General features: G+C 34.9%; 2 protein-coding genes and 1 pseudogene across 3 annotated transcripts; 1 reads left to right on the top strand and 2 right to left on the bottom strand.

Annotated features, from left to right (window-relative positions):
• The window catches only part of LOC148555543 (uncharacterized), a 193,399-nt pseudogene that overhangs the window by 112,341 nt on the left and 67,887 nt on the right, over positions 1-13,171 (bottom strand).
• Positions 1,959-4,378, top strand: LOC107648751 (putative pectate lyase 12). The gene is made up of 4 exons (XM_016352580.3): positions 1,959-2,643; positions 2,769-3,217; positions 3,357-4,005; positions 4,096-4,378. The coding sequence occupies exons 1-4, from the start codon at positions 2,510-2,512 to the stop codon at positions 4,283-4,285; spliced, it is 1,422 nt and encodes a 473-aa protein (XP_016208066.1). The 5' UTR covers positions 1,959-2,509; the 3' UTR covers positions 4,286-4,378.
• Positions 4,529-7,541, bottom strand: LOC107648752 (uncharacterized). 2 transcript variants are annotated; one of them, XM_016352582.3, is made up of 4 exons: positions 7,114-7,541; positions 6,897-7,007; positions 5,485-5,553; positions 4,529-4,834 (listed from the first exon to the last, which is right to left on the bottom strand). In XM_016352582.3, exons 1-4 carry the CDS (start codon positions 7,267-7,269, stop codon positions 4,784-4,786), a joined length of 387 nt encoding a protein of 128 aa, XP_016208068.1. In that variant the 5' UTR covers positions 7,270-7,541; the 3' UTR covers positions 4,529-4,783. The 2 variants fall into 2 exon arrangements, with proteins under 2 accessions (XP_016208068.1, XP_016208067.1); XM_016352581.3 differs by having other exon boundaries at positions 4,529-4,849; positions 7,114-7,467.

The raw sequence follows: 13,171 nt of genomic DNA on the forward strand, positions 1-13,171 counted from the left end.
GTAGCAAAAGTATGTTTCTAATTACAATAAACTCTTGTTGACTACGATGCCTCTAATGTCCACGACTTCTTGAAGACTCCGACCTCTCCCTTCTAGGCAGAGGAGAATTAAAAATCATTCTAGGTGGTGTACGCTCACGCCTGCCTATAGCATTATGTGTTTGAGGGTTCTCGCAAAGTCGTGGTTCAGCCTCTTGACTCCTCGCTCATTTGTGTCTGTTGTATACAAGACCTTTGAGCATCTAGCACCTGCTGTTCGAATTGTTGTATCTTTTTAGCTATTTTTTGTATCACCCTAGTATTTACCTCTACCTGTCCCTCCAGTAGTCTATTTCCATCATTTCCTCCCTCTGGATTACACAGAGGTTGTTGTCCATTGTTAATGATGTTATTAACCTCTGGATTCCTAGGAGGTTGATGAGCTAAACACCTAGAGTCATGATTTTGATGTGAATCATTGTATTCATGCCCAGGGATAACAACAGTGTGATGAACACTTTGCAGTCTCATCCCTCCATAGTTTTTGTTGATTTTCTGGAATGTTGTTCCCATTACCATGCATAGGAGTATGAAGAGATACATGGCAACACTTTGGCATGTACTTCATTCCTCTTTTCTGCGTCTGCCATCACCTCTGACATGATAAGCAAGGTCCAGGCTCACCGCGCCAAATGTTCGAAGGATTTTTGGATTGACCTTCTAGGAAATTCGAAATCTTGCCTTGTCCACACGCACGAGCTGGGGTTAGTACCTGTAATGACATTCTGATGTCTAAATGAGTAAATATTCAAGGAATTGGATTGATGAATTAGAACGAAGTATCCTCTTTAACCATATATCAGGTTATTCTTATAAGCTTAGCTCCTTATCTAACGTCGTTTTTCTTGATAAGATCTTTTGACAATTATTAAGTACATATCGGATAACTATTAAGATGTTACTCAGTATATGCGAAATTGATGATAATATCCCGTAAATCTTGTTTGGTGAATCCTTTTGGCATCTTTTGAGTTCAATTATGAGTCTTACTAATGCTTTATTTGGTAAAACTTTTCAAAGAGGTGCTTTTGCTTTTTAAAAGCACAAGCTCGTCATTTTATATTTGGTAAATAAAAAAGACCATATGCTTATACTTGCAGCTTTTAAAAGATTGGAATACTTTTGAAAGCAACTAAGATGAAGCTTTTTAAAATTGACTTGTGTTTTCCAAAATTTAAAAATCTAATATAACTTCATATATTAACTAATTTTTAAATTTAACGCTTAAATTTATGTCTTTTATAATATTTTTAAATTTTAAAAATTATTTTACTAAATATAATTGTTATTACTTGTATTTAATAAAAATTATTTTTAATTTGATTTACTAAATATAAATATTATATTTTTTAAAAAACTATATTTTAAAAATTAATTTTTTTAAACTATTTTTAAAAAATAAAAATTTTATCAAACTAAGACTAAGCCAAAATCTCATACTAGGAATTTGGACCTAGTCCAAAACAATTTGTTTATTCTGGCTTTAACTATGTGTTCTGTTTAAAATTAGTTTTCGTATTTATTAACAGTAAAAATAATAATAAATGTACAAATTAATAAATTTTTATATTTCAATTTAAACGAGTAAATAATATTTTTTATTTAAATAAACAAAAAGTAGCTAGTATATTGAAGTTTAAGCATGCGAAAATTTCGTGATTGATGCTGATACGTAGGTCCAAAAAGTCAAAAGGCTACTTCACGAACTGCAAGAACTGATGAACATTTACTAAAGTGTTACTCGTAATTCGCAAGTAGTAAGTATTATTCATTATTCTTTAGGGTTCGCAAGTTCTACTGGGTGATCATGTAGGGGCAGTTTTGTAATTACAAGAAGCTCATTTTTGGATCAGTGATACTGATTCTCTTGTCCGTCTGTCCCGCAAACAAAATTAAGAGACCAATTTCCTCGAGAACAGTGGGATTCCCTTGTTCACAATACGACCTTCTTTCTTCTTTCTTCTTTCTTCTTTCTTCTTTCTTTCCCTTTTTCAATCATTCAAAAAACTTACCCTAACCACTATACTACCCTACACAATCATTATTATTAGAGCACCCAACATGCTATGATATAATATGATAATGCATACTGAAACTATTAATTAGCACCCCCAAAGAATAACGTATCATGTCATCTATATACTTTGTTCTTGTTATAATTTAATCAGCACCAACCTTAAAATTACATCGGACAAGGAAACAACGCTTAAAATTAAACGTCTTATTAGGATTAATGCATAGAAGATTGGTCCAACATATAAAAATAAATAATAATACTAGAATACAAAAAGATTATCCCATGCTTCTGTTCACACTCAAACCTGTTTGTTGTAATAATCATCACTGGTTAATAAATTTACCTCACCCAACAGCCGCTAACCCTTCTAGAGAATCAGCCATAGCCATGGCAATGTAAGGAAGAAGAGCTCTACAGAGAGTGAGTGGGTAGCAAAAAAGTAATTTCCTCAACAATGCCCCATAGAAGCTGCATTTTGCTACTGTGTATTGTTGGTTCCATGTTAGCACTTGAAGGAGCTGCAATGCTGAACCTAACTCTACCAGGACAACACCCTGACCCTGAAGCTGTTGTTAATGAAGTCCACAGGTACTCTCTTCTCACTCTGTTTCCCCTGTTTCTCTTGTCTTTCACCTTGCATTCACAATGTATTTTCCTGCATTATAAGTTTAAACCTCAGATCTACGTGCTATCTTCACTACTGTGTTGTGCAGGATGGTGAATGGTTCAATGGCAAGAAGGGAAATGCTGTTGACAGTGTCTTCTTGCCTAACTGGTAACCCCATAGACGATTGCTGGAAATGTGACCCAGATTGGCCCAACAACCGGCAGAGGCTGGCAGACTGCGCCATTGGGTTCGGGCAACACGCTAAGGGCGGAAAGGATGGGGCGTTCTACGTTGTCACAGATTCCTCAGATGATGATGCAGTAAACCCTAAGCCAGGAACACTCAGATATGCTGTCATACAGAATGAGCCGCTGTGGATCGTGTTCCCAAGTAACATGAAGATTAAGCTCTCTCAAGAACTCATCTTCAACAGTTACAAGACCCTTGATGGCCGTGGTGCTGATGTCCACATTGTTGGTGGTGGATGCATTACTCTCCAGTATATAAGTAATGTTATCATACACAACATTCATATCCACCATTGTCATCCTTCAGGTATTTTTCTGCATTGCACATGAAACATTCTGGTACAAATGCAGTGTTGTTAGTATTTGAATGAAAGGTGTGTCTAAATCAATAAACAGATTTATTTATTTATTTATTTATTGTGTTTGGATTCAACTGCGACATGCAGGGAACACAAATGTGCGTTCAAGCCCTGACCACTATGGCTACCGGACGCTGTCTGACGGGGATGGAATCTCCATCTTTGGGTCCAAAGACATATGGATCGACCACTGCACACTGTCACGGTGCAAGGACGGGCTCATCGACGCAGTCATGGGCTCCACTGGAATCACAATCTCCAACAACTACTTCTCCCACCACAATGAAGTCATGCTCTTAGGCCACAGTGATGACTACCTGCCAGACTCAGGCATGCAGGTGACCATTGCCTTCAACCATTTTGGTCCCATGCTCGTCCAGCGCATGCCACGTTGCCGCCGGGGTTACATCCATGTGGTTAACAACGACTTCACACGGTGGCAGATGTATGCCATTGGAGGCAGTGGGGAGCCCACCATTAACAGCCAGGGGAACCGCTACACGGCACCCCTGAACCCCTTTGCAAAGGAGGTGACCAAGAGGGTTGACACTGCGGAGGGGAAGTGGAAGGGCTGGAATTGGAGGTCGGAGGGGGATATCATGGTGAATGGCGCGTTTTTTGTGGCCTCTGGGGAAGGCGTTGAGGTTAAGTATGAGAAGGCTTATAGTGTTGAGCCAAAGTCTGCTGATAGGATTTCTCAGCTTACCATGTCCGCCGGCGTTCTCGGCGTTGCCAAGTATGTACTGCTACTACTTCTTTACTATCCTATATCATTCTCATACATGAATGTCATCACTAATTACTTGATTGGATGATGAATGCACAGGGACAACAGTGTGGGAATGTGGAGCAAAGGACCTAACAGCCAGGGCCAGGGCGACGGAGTCACATGGTTGGTGCCAGAATACACAGAGGACTATTCGCAGGGCTCAAGGGTGGTGCTGCCATCTTCCCTTACTTTCACCCTTGTGTGGTCTTTCCTGCTCTTGTTCATACTGTCAACAGTTATTCTATAACGATTCATGTAATCTGACTCCATTTTCTCATCATTGGAATGAAATGTGGCTGCTCCTGTTAAGTCAAAAGGATCAGACACCATTAAGACTGTATATATTCTTCTTCATTACCATCATTCAGACTTTTAATTTTGCTTAGCTGCCTTCCTCAATAATCAAATTTTGCAATACCATCATCAATGAAATTAATGGTCAGTCTTTGGGGCAAGTTCCATATATATATATAATTGTGCAAAAACAGGATACAACAAGAAAAACATTTCATTCTATTTGGAATCAGGATGCAAGTCCAATAGCTGCATGCAGTTCAAAGTTCTAACTTTGTCATTTTTCTCTAAGTAATATAATCTCAAATTGACATTTTGACTCGATGTCTCAATTCATTGAGAGTAAGACTACAATACAAAATGAGCCAAATGTTAAGTCACTCGGCTTGTCTATGCTCCAGTTCCCTTAATTGATGTTTCATCTATTCACAAACACAGGCCACAGATGCTATCAACGATCTATGAAAGATTTGTTCATAAGTTCAACTGCATCATCCATGAACTGCATGCAAAAAAACTAATAAATCCATAAAGAAATCAAATAATTAGAATTGTATGCTTACAATGGAAGTTTAATAATAGGCGGAAATTCCAGCAACCAGCAAGATAAATAAATCGAAATGTCAGCAGCACTGATATCTAAGACTAGGTTCTTTTGATACATTGTGTGGTTCAACTAGTTCATCATGAGTACCATGGATGCATTTGAACTAAGTATATAGCTATTTCCAGTGAAATGGCAATGGAGAAAAACTGGTAATACAAACCATGCTTCAGGTCAATTTGCTACAATGTTGTAGCTCTTTCTGACAAGGTAGAATTTGTATAATTCAGATAAGCACATAGATATCTTTCATCTTGATTATTTGATAATGAATAAATGTTTAATGTAGTTGTAATCAGCTGGTGCAATGTAAATTGTACATTATTATCTTCTCAATTTTCAGAAATATAATGGATCATACAGGGCAATGACTAGTTTTCCTTGGGTCTTGAAGTATGAATATATAAGGGTTTATGTATATGAAGCAAAACTTTATTCTGTTCCCTAATTTATGAATATCAAATGTATAAAACTCACGAAGTTCAACTCTGGCAATTGTCAATATATACCCCTTGCATGCATTACTTAAAAAATAAAAAGGACTTCACCTTTCCAAGCATCTTAAGTTCTCGTCCAACAGGTTCCAAAAATTTGAAGTCAACATGAATTGGCCAGACCTGTTGAAGCAGAAGCCAACAAGAAAAAATGAAACTCCATCTCTTTGCAAAATCATAATCTTTCTAAGTAAAATTGCTCAAACTAGAAGCATAAATATGCCAGGAAATGTCAGTGTAAACTTCAACGGGAAAACATGAGCACAAATGATAAGAGAAGAAAGAAAGCCCAGCAAACATGAATATACAAAACAGGACAACAGATCCTTCAACTCTCGGCCACTTTGTATGCATTTGAGGTGTTTCAGGTAGCAAGTTCACTCTAAACAGTTGAAATAAAATAAGCCTAACCAGCTAACAAATATTCTAAATAGACAACAGTCTTAAAGAACAAACTATAGGTAAATGCACATTCATTTCTAGCTCATTCAGATTATAACCATGTGTTGAAGTTAAGAAAAATGCAAGAAATAGGACTTAGCATGTAGCTGGAATAATAGTTCTGACTTCTGAGCAACCACGCCATAGTAGGACAGTGTGTTTTTTCGATCAATTTTCATGGTACTGGTTGTTTCGAAAGAAATAAATGAGAAGCATTTTTGTTTCAAATATAGATTTGGAGGAGGTGGAGAATGCAGAAAACTTAGGAGGTAGGAAAGAATAATAGTCATCTAAGGGGGTTTTTTTTTTTATAACAAAGAAAATTATCATTTATCATTTACGATGCATAAATAATAAAAGAAGTAGATTAAATATTTGTTTGGATGTTCATTAAGTTGATAGAAAAATATCTTTTTACAATGAAATCTTTTTTTTAACATATTTAGCAAATTTTTAGTAGTAAATATAAAAATATTAGAAAAATAAAAAAATCTTTTTTTGAGAAATTACCATTTACATTTTTTTTAAAATAATCTTTTTTTTCCCTTAAAAAAATATTTTCCACATAATAAATAAACAAAAAATTATTTTTATATCATTGTACCCAAACATAATTGATGATTAAAAAAATCTTTTTACATTCAAATATAAAATTACTTTTATTTTTCTAAAATATCTTTAAAAAAAACATTCTAAAAATATCTTTTCTTATAAGCTCATTCAAAAGAAATCTGGCACATAATGGCAATACACCTAAGATGTGTTAGACCTACATAATGCTTCAGAGCAAGAAAAATCAAACTACTCTTTGTTATTCAGAGACTGAACTTTCAATTTGCAATCAACATGTTGTTTGTTGCATTTCCAGAATTACACATCAATCAATTAAAGGTGAAGCAATCATTTTATATTAAAAAAATCACGTGCTCCATAACACTCAATAAAATTCTTAACTGGTGAAGCAGAAAAGATATATGAAAAGGAAACATTAAAAATTAGAAAAAGCGGAGAAAGGAAATTGAAACCTTAACACCGAGAAGCTTGAGGGGCATAACTTGGCCAGGTACTATGCAGTCAGGACCAGCAGCTTCCACTATGGCCTCTTGGCCGAATCCATCTCCAATCGGATCGGGTTGCTGCAAAATCCAAAAGAAACTCAACAAAAAGGGAATATATATATATATAGAGAGAGAGAGAGAGAGAGCGAGAGAGAGAGAAGAAAAGGAGGTGAGTGAGAGAGACCTTCATAACGAAGAGGGCGTAATCGGAGAAAGGAGATTGGGAAACACGAAGAACAGGAGAATGGTGAATTTTGGGAACCGGCCTCACTGACGAAGCTGACGCTCTCCACGGCACGTCCTTCTGCAACGAAGCACCTCCTCCTCCCTTTTTCGACATTATTATTGTTATTGTTATTACTTATTAGTTACTTGGTTCTTATATTCTTCTTATCAATTCTTTGGATTGGGGTTTTTTCTTCCTAATCCCTCTTCTAGTGTTTGTTGTGTCGCTGACGCTGTTCCTCTAAATTTTAATCCTCTATCTTATTGGTACCGGTACACGCACCGCACACATGACAAACCATTCACATTAACATCCAACTCTACCGGGCACCAATTGTGTCGTCATTTTTCCCCTTTTATTTTATTAATTTTTCAAATTATTTTCTTAATAATTTTTTAAACTTAAATTATTTATATTTTTAAAAAAATGAATTACAATTTTAGCATATGAAAGATCCTAATTTTCACAATAATTCATACGAACTTTGTCAAACCTTTTCAAGTTCCTTTTTTTTTCTTCCTTTTAACCCAACTAAATTAGGAGTGAGAACATGCACTTTATTCGTGGATATCCAATCCAATTTAACCATGTTGAGTAGAGTTGCTAACTCGATTTGCAACGGATAGAATAAGGTGCGAATAGGATTCTCATGCAGGTCGGATAGGGTACGGATTAAGCCTCGATCCTACCCAACCAACTCGTATCCTATATCTATATGTTATATATACTTAATATACTAAAATTGAGTTTTCTCCGAATTAATGGAAGTGAAGTGTCAATTCTTCATGAATCTATTTTTCCGCCCAAATGAACGTACTATTTTTTTTCTAAGTTTATTTTTAAAAAATATCTTTATTATAATTATATTATAATTAGCATTTAAGTAATAATGCATATTATACTAATTTAGGAAAATATCTTTATTTTTAGAAAGCACTATTTTCAATTATTCTCTCTTTTAAATTTATTTTTAAAAAATATCTTTATTATAATTATATTACAATTAGCATTTAATGAATAATGCATGATTATACTAATTTAGAAAAGTATCTTTATTATAATTATATAAAATAATCTACTTAATATATTAAAATTAGATTTTCTCCCAACTAATGAAAGTAAGATGTCAATTTCTCATGAATTTTTTTTTCAAAATAAAAGCACTATTCTCTCTTCTAAATTTATTTTAAAAAAATATCTTATTAGAATTATATTACAATTAGCATTTTATGAATAATGCATAATTATACTAATTTAGAAAAATATCTTAATTATAATTATATAAAAAATTAAACATAAATTTATAATTCTAATTGCCATAAATATGATACTAACGTTGATAGTGGTAAATTGATATTGCAATAATTAATTCCTATAATTATTTTTGTACTACTAAAGATTATATATGGTATTTCTTTTGTGGTTCGTGAGTCTAAATATAAGATTCAAAGCATTCTGTTTTTCTAATTTGTTATTCTTCTTTGATTGGGCAATTATTTCCAAAGAGCTTTACAGGTCAAGTTCAAGTCCCATTCCTCCACGATTTCTATGTAAGAATCAGGGTTTTCACGTAAAATCGTTTTAATAAAATAATAATTCTTAAGTGCCCGGAGTAGATTCAAAATTTAGAAGTTTTAATTTGAGAATAAAAAAGTGAAATTTGATTTCAATGAATTTTTCCGAGTTGGAAACTGTACCTTTTTTGAAAAGTTTTTGTAAAAATGCGTACTGACGCGTAAGCCAGCGTACCGGCTCTAGTCTGTCCAGTACCGCGTATTTTGGAAAATAAGATTTTGAAAAGTTATTTAATGTTTTAAAAGGACAAAAATAATTTAGAATTGAGAACCAGACACTAATCTTAAAGGTTTTGGCCCAAAGTGGGCCAAACGGACTAAAAACGCTAACGGGTTGGACTGGACCAAAACCGGGCCAAGGCTCAACATATATATTCATGATTAATGAGCTTTCAGCTCATTTCAACCCTAGAAACATGAGAGGGGGCGCTAAGATGGTGAAGAGATGAGAAGAGAAATGACACTATTCACCTTCTCCTTATTCTAGCCATAACTTGAGCTACGGAGCTCTGATTGATGAGCCGTTTGTGGCCACGCAAAGCTCTCGCTGAGCTCTTCATTTCTATCTAAGAAAATCTGGTAAGAACTCGAAACTCATATTCCAGTTGATGATGATTATGAGTATTTATGATGGTTTTGGATGTTGATGATTAAGGATTTTGATGGTGTTGAATGGTGTAATTGGGATATTATGGATGGTTGAGTTGGGAGAGGAAGGGTATGGCCTTTTATGTTGTTTTTGTATTGTTTGGGTTGTGATTAGTTTGGTTTTGAATTAGGAGCTTTGGTAAAATTGAGATTTAGAGATTTTTGGTGAAAAATGGATTTTTGGTGAACTTTGACAGATCATATCTTGAGCTACGATTTTTGAAATTGAATGAATTTTATATCAAACTAAAGATTATTCAAAGAGATTTAAAATGATATAGATTTTGTAGAGAAAGATATGATCGTCGGAAGTTGGTGCCAGAAATATGAAATTTTGTGATGTTGCAGAATTGTGATTTTTGGTTTGTGTGCGCACGCACACACTGGTGCACACGCACACCTTATGAATTTTGCAAGTTGTGCGTACGCACAGTCCTGTGCGCGAGCACACGTTCGAAGGTGCACTCTGTTGAGGGCGTTCGCACGCCTTGTACGAGCGAACAGAATTGGAAAATTTTACACTTATGCGTACGCACACCTCTATGCGTACGCACACATTTTGAAAATCCTCCTGGACGTGCGCACGCACACCCCTGTGCGTACGCACATGCCTTGTTTTTCAACTAATTTCTTGTTTTTAACTGTTTCACCTTTCCGGCAAGCTTGCAAACTACCGTAACACTTGTTTAAAACCTTTTTGCCAGTTTCAGGTTCTTGAATCAAGTGAAAAATAATAAAGGAATGAATAGGAGTATTGTTAGTTATGAGTTTAGAGCCGGTGACTTAGGTATGGAAGGTTTGTGTAGTTTTCTAGCTTGAATTGGTTAATGTTGAGCTATGAAGTATATGGTTGGAGAGATTCATGAGGAATGGGAACACTTATTTGCTAGTTGTTTTACTTACTGTACATGTGTATTACTTGTTATTTACTTGCTTGTATTATTTGTGATTGTATGGTGCTGAGGAGGTTAGGTAGGTGGTGGCGATGGGATCGCACGGAGGTTAGGTTGGCGAAGGCTGTGGGATACAGCGGTATAATTAGTATTAGTTAGAATTTCCCTTAAGTTTAGATAACTCGGTTTATGTTTTAAGTTCTTTATTTATTTAATTTATTCTAAGCTTGAACATCCGTATTTGATGTGAAGTTCTAGAATTGCCTTCGGCATCCTGGAACCTTATATTTTATATTATTGGGCACTGTTACCATACTGAGAACCTCCGGTTCTCATTCCATACTTTGTTATTGTTTTTCATATGCAGGTCGTAATTCACCTCGGTGAAATTGCAGATATGGTGGCAGAGCGGATTATGGTTTCTTCCTGGTTTATTTCTGTTTTATTTTGTTGTAGTACTTTCTCTCACCTTTTTTGTTTTAGACTTTATGGCCTTAGAGGCTTACTTGAGAGATAAGTTGTATAAGCTGTTTTAACTCCAAAACTCTGTATTTTTTTGTTTATAACTAGTTGGCTTAAACTCCGCAAGCTGCGGCTAGGTCCGTATGATTAATATACTGTTATATATATATATATATATATATATATATATATATATATATATATATATATATATATATATATATATATATATATATGTTCTATTCTCTTACATCTATACCTTGTATCTTGTGTGTTAGCTTCGTGTGAACGTTTCACGGTTTTGTAATTCTGTTTTTGAGCTTAATCCTTCTTCGGGCTTCTAGAATATATTATTTTCTTCTATATAAATATGTATAAGCCTTAGAATTATCATAACCTTTGATTAACCTTTGCTTTATAGCTAGAGGTAAGGCTTAGGGTAATTAGGGTGTTACATTCTATGTTTGTCCAAAAATATTTGAAGTGAAGCATATAATGAGATTGAATTTCCTCAATTTAGGTTCAGTTTTGGAAAATTCGTGTCAACCTTAAAAATACAAACTCAAAGTAGAATCCAAAATGTGAATTTTTCACTAAAACCTATAAAAATATAATAAAACTTAAATAAAACATGCTAAAAACTATATGAAAATGATGGCAAAAAGCATATAAAATATCCGTTCATCACAACACCAAACTTAAACTGTTGCTTGTCCCCAAGCAACTAAAAACAAAGTGGGATAAAAAGAAGAATAAGATACAATAAACCTCAGAGTTTTCAATGAAGCTCAGTTTCAATTAGATGAGCGGAACTTAGTAGCTTTTTACTTCTGAATAGTTTTGGCATCTCATGATCCATTGAAACTCAGAAGTGTTGGCCTTTTTAGGAACTTAGAATCCAAATGATATTATTGACTCTCCTAGTTTAATTTTTTTATTCTTGAACACATATTTTTAAAGTCTTGGCTGTGGCCCTAAGAACGTTGTTTTCCAATATTACCACCAGATATATAAATGCCACAGACACTTAACTAGGTTAACCCTTTCGGATTGTGATTCAGCTTTGCTAGAATCCCCAGATAGAGGTGTTCAAAATTCTTAAGCACACTCTTTTTGCTTTGGATCACGACTTTAACTGCTCAGTCTCAAGCTTTTTACTTGACACCTTCACACCAAAAGCATATAGTTAGGGACACTGTTCAATTAGAGTGCTTAGGCAAAGATTTTATTTCTTTTAGGCCCTCCTAACTATTGATGCTCAAAGCCTTGGATCCTTTTACCTTTGCCTTTTGGTTTAAAGGGTTATTGGCTTTTTGCTCTTGCCTTTTGGTTTAAATAGCTATTGGCTTTTTCTGTTACTACTATATTTTTTTTTCATTTTCTTTTTTTTTCCGCATAAATATCTGTTAGTTTTTTCTTTTATTGCTTTTTGCAGCTTTTTCTTGCTTCAAGAATCAATTTTTAGATTTTTCAGATCACTAATAATACTTCTCCTTTTTCATCATTCTTTAAAGAGCCAACATTCTTTAACTCCAATTTCAAATATGCACTCTTCATTCATACATTCAGAAATTAAAAGTAATGCCACCACATCAAGATAATTGAACTATTCTTAAGATAAACCTGAAATTCATGCATCTTAATTTTCTTTTTCAAATAAAATTTTCTTTTAAGTAGGGTGAGGGATATTTGGAACATTTTATAACTTTAAGACATATATAGAAATGATCATGCAATAAGAACACAAGAACAGACAAGAAAACATAATGGAAAACAGAAAAAATATCATAAGCAAACAGAAGATAAAGGGAACGAATCCACCTTAGTGATGGCGGCTACTACTCCTCCCGGAGGAGCCAATGGAGTGCTTGATTTTTTCTATGTCACGCCCCTGTCTCTGTTGTTCTTCTCTCATGGCTCTTTAATCTTCTCTTATTTCATGGAGGATGGTGGAGTGCTCTTGGTGGTCTAACTTCAGCTGATCCACGTTTGAACTCCACTCTCCTAGAGAGGTGTTCAGTTGATCCCAAAAAAATTTGGGGAGGAAAATACATCCTTGAGGCATCTTAGGAATTTCTTGTTGAGGCGGCTCCACATGCTCTTGTTGTGGTCCATGTGCCAGCTCTCTAAAATGCTTCATCCTTCTTTTCATGATGGGCTTGTCTTCTTCTAAGACAATTCCAGCTGAATTACATAAGTGACATATGAGGTGAGGGAAGTGGAGGGAAGTGTCTTTTCCTTCCTCTTCCTTGAGGTTTCACCAGTCTTTGGTGCCATACTTAGGAGTGGTAGAAGTCAAAAAGCAAAGCTTTTGTAACACCAAACTTAAGAGTTTTGCTCGTCCTTGAGCAAATATGAACAATTGGGAATGAGAGAGTTAGGTGGGGTAGGTGGAGTTTATGTGGGACTCACTGGTCCTGGGAGGCTAGGGAATTCGAA

This window comes from Arachis ipaensis, chromosome B6, assembly GCF_059453495.1.
Source record: "Arachis ipaensis isolate K30076 ecotype BB chromosome B6, ASM5945349v1, whole genome shotgun sequence".
NCBI lineage: Eukaryota > Viridiplantae > Streptophyta > Magnoliopsida > Fabales > Fabaceae > Arachis > Arachis ipaensis.

Coding starts and splice junctions, on each gene's coding strand:
- LOC107648751 (XM_016352580.3), top strand. CDS start 2,510: ATGCCCCATAGAAGCTGCATTTTGCTACTGTGTATTGTTGGTTCCATG. Junction 3,218..3,356: donor CCACCATTGTCATCCTTCAG/GTATTTTTCTGC, acceptor TGCGACATGCAG/GGAACACAAATGTGCGTTCA. Junction 4,006..4,095: donor GGCGTTCTCGGCGTTGCCAA/GTATGTACTGCT, acceptor ATGAATGCACAG/GGACAACAGTGTGGGAATGT.
- LOC107648752 (XM_016352581.3), bottom strand. CDS start 7,269: ATGTCGAAAAAGGGAGGAGGAGGTGCTTCGTTGCAGAAGGACGTGCCG. Junction 5,554..6,896: donor TCAAGCTTCTCGGTGTTAAG/GTTTCAATTTCC, acceptor CTGCTTCAACAG/GTCTGGCCAATTCATGTTGA. Junction 4,850..5,484: donor AACTTAAGATGCTTGGAAAG/GTGAAGTCCTTT, acceptor TGGATTTATTAG/TTTTTTTGCATGCAGTTCAT.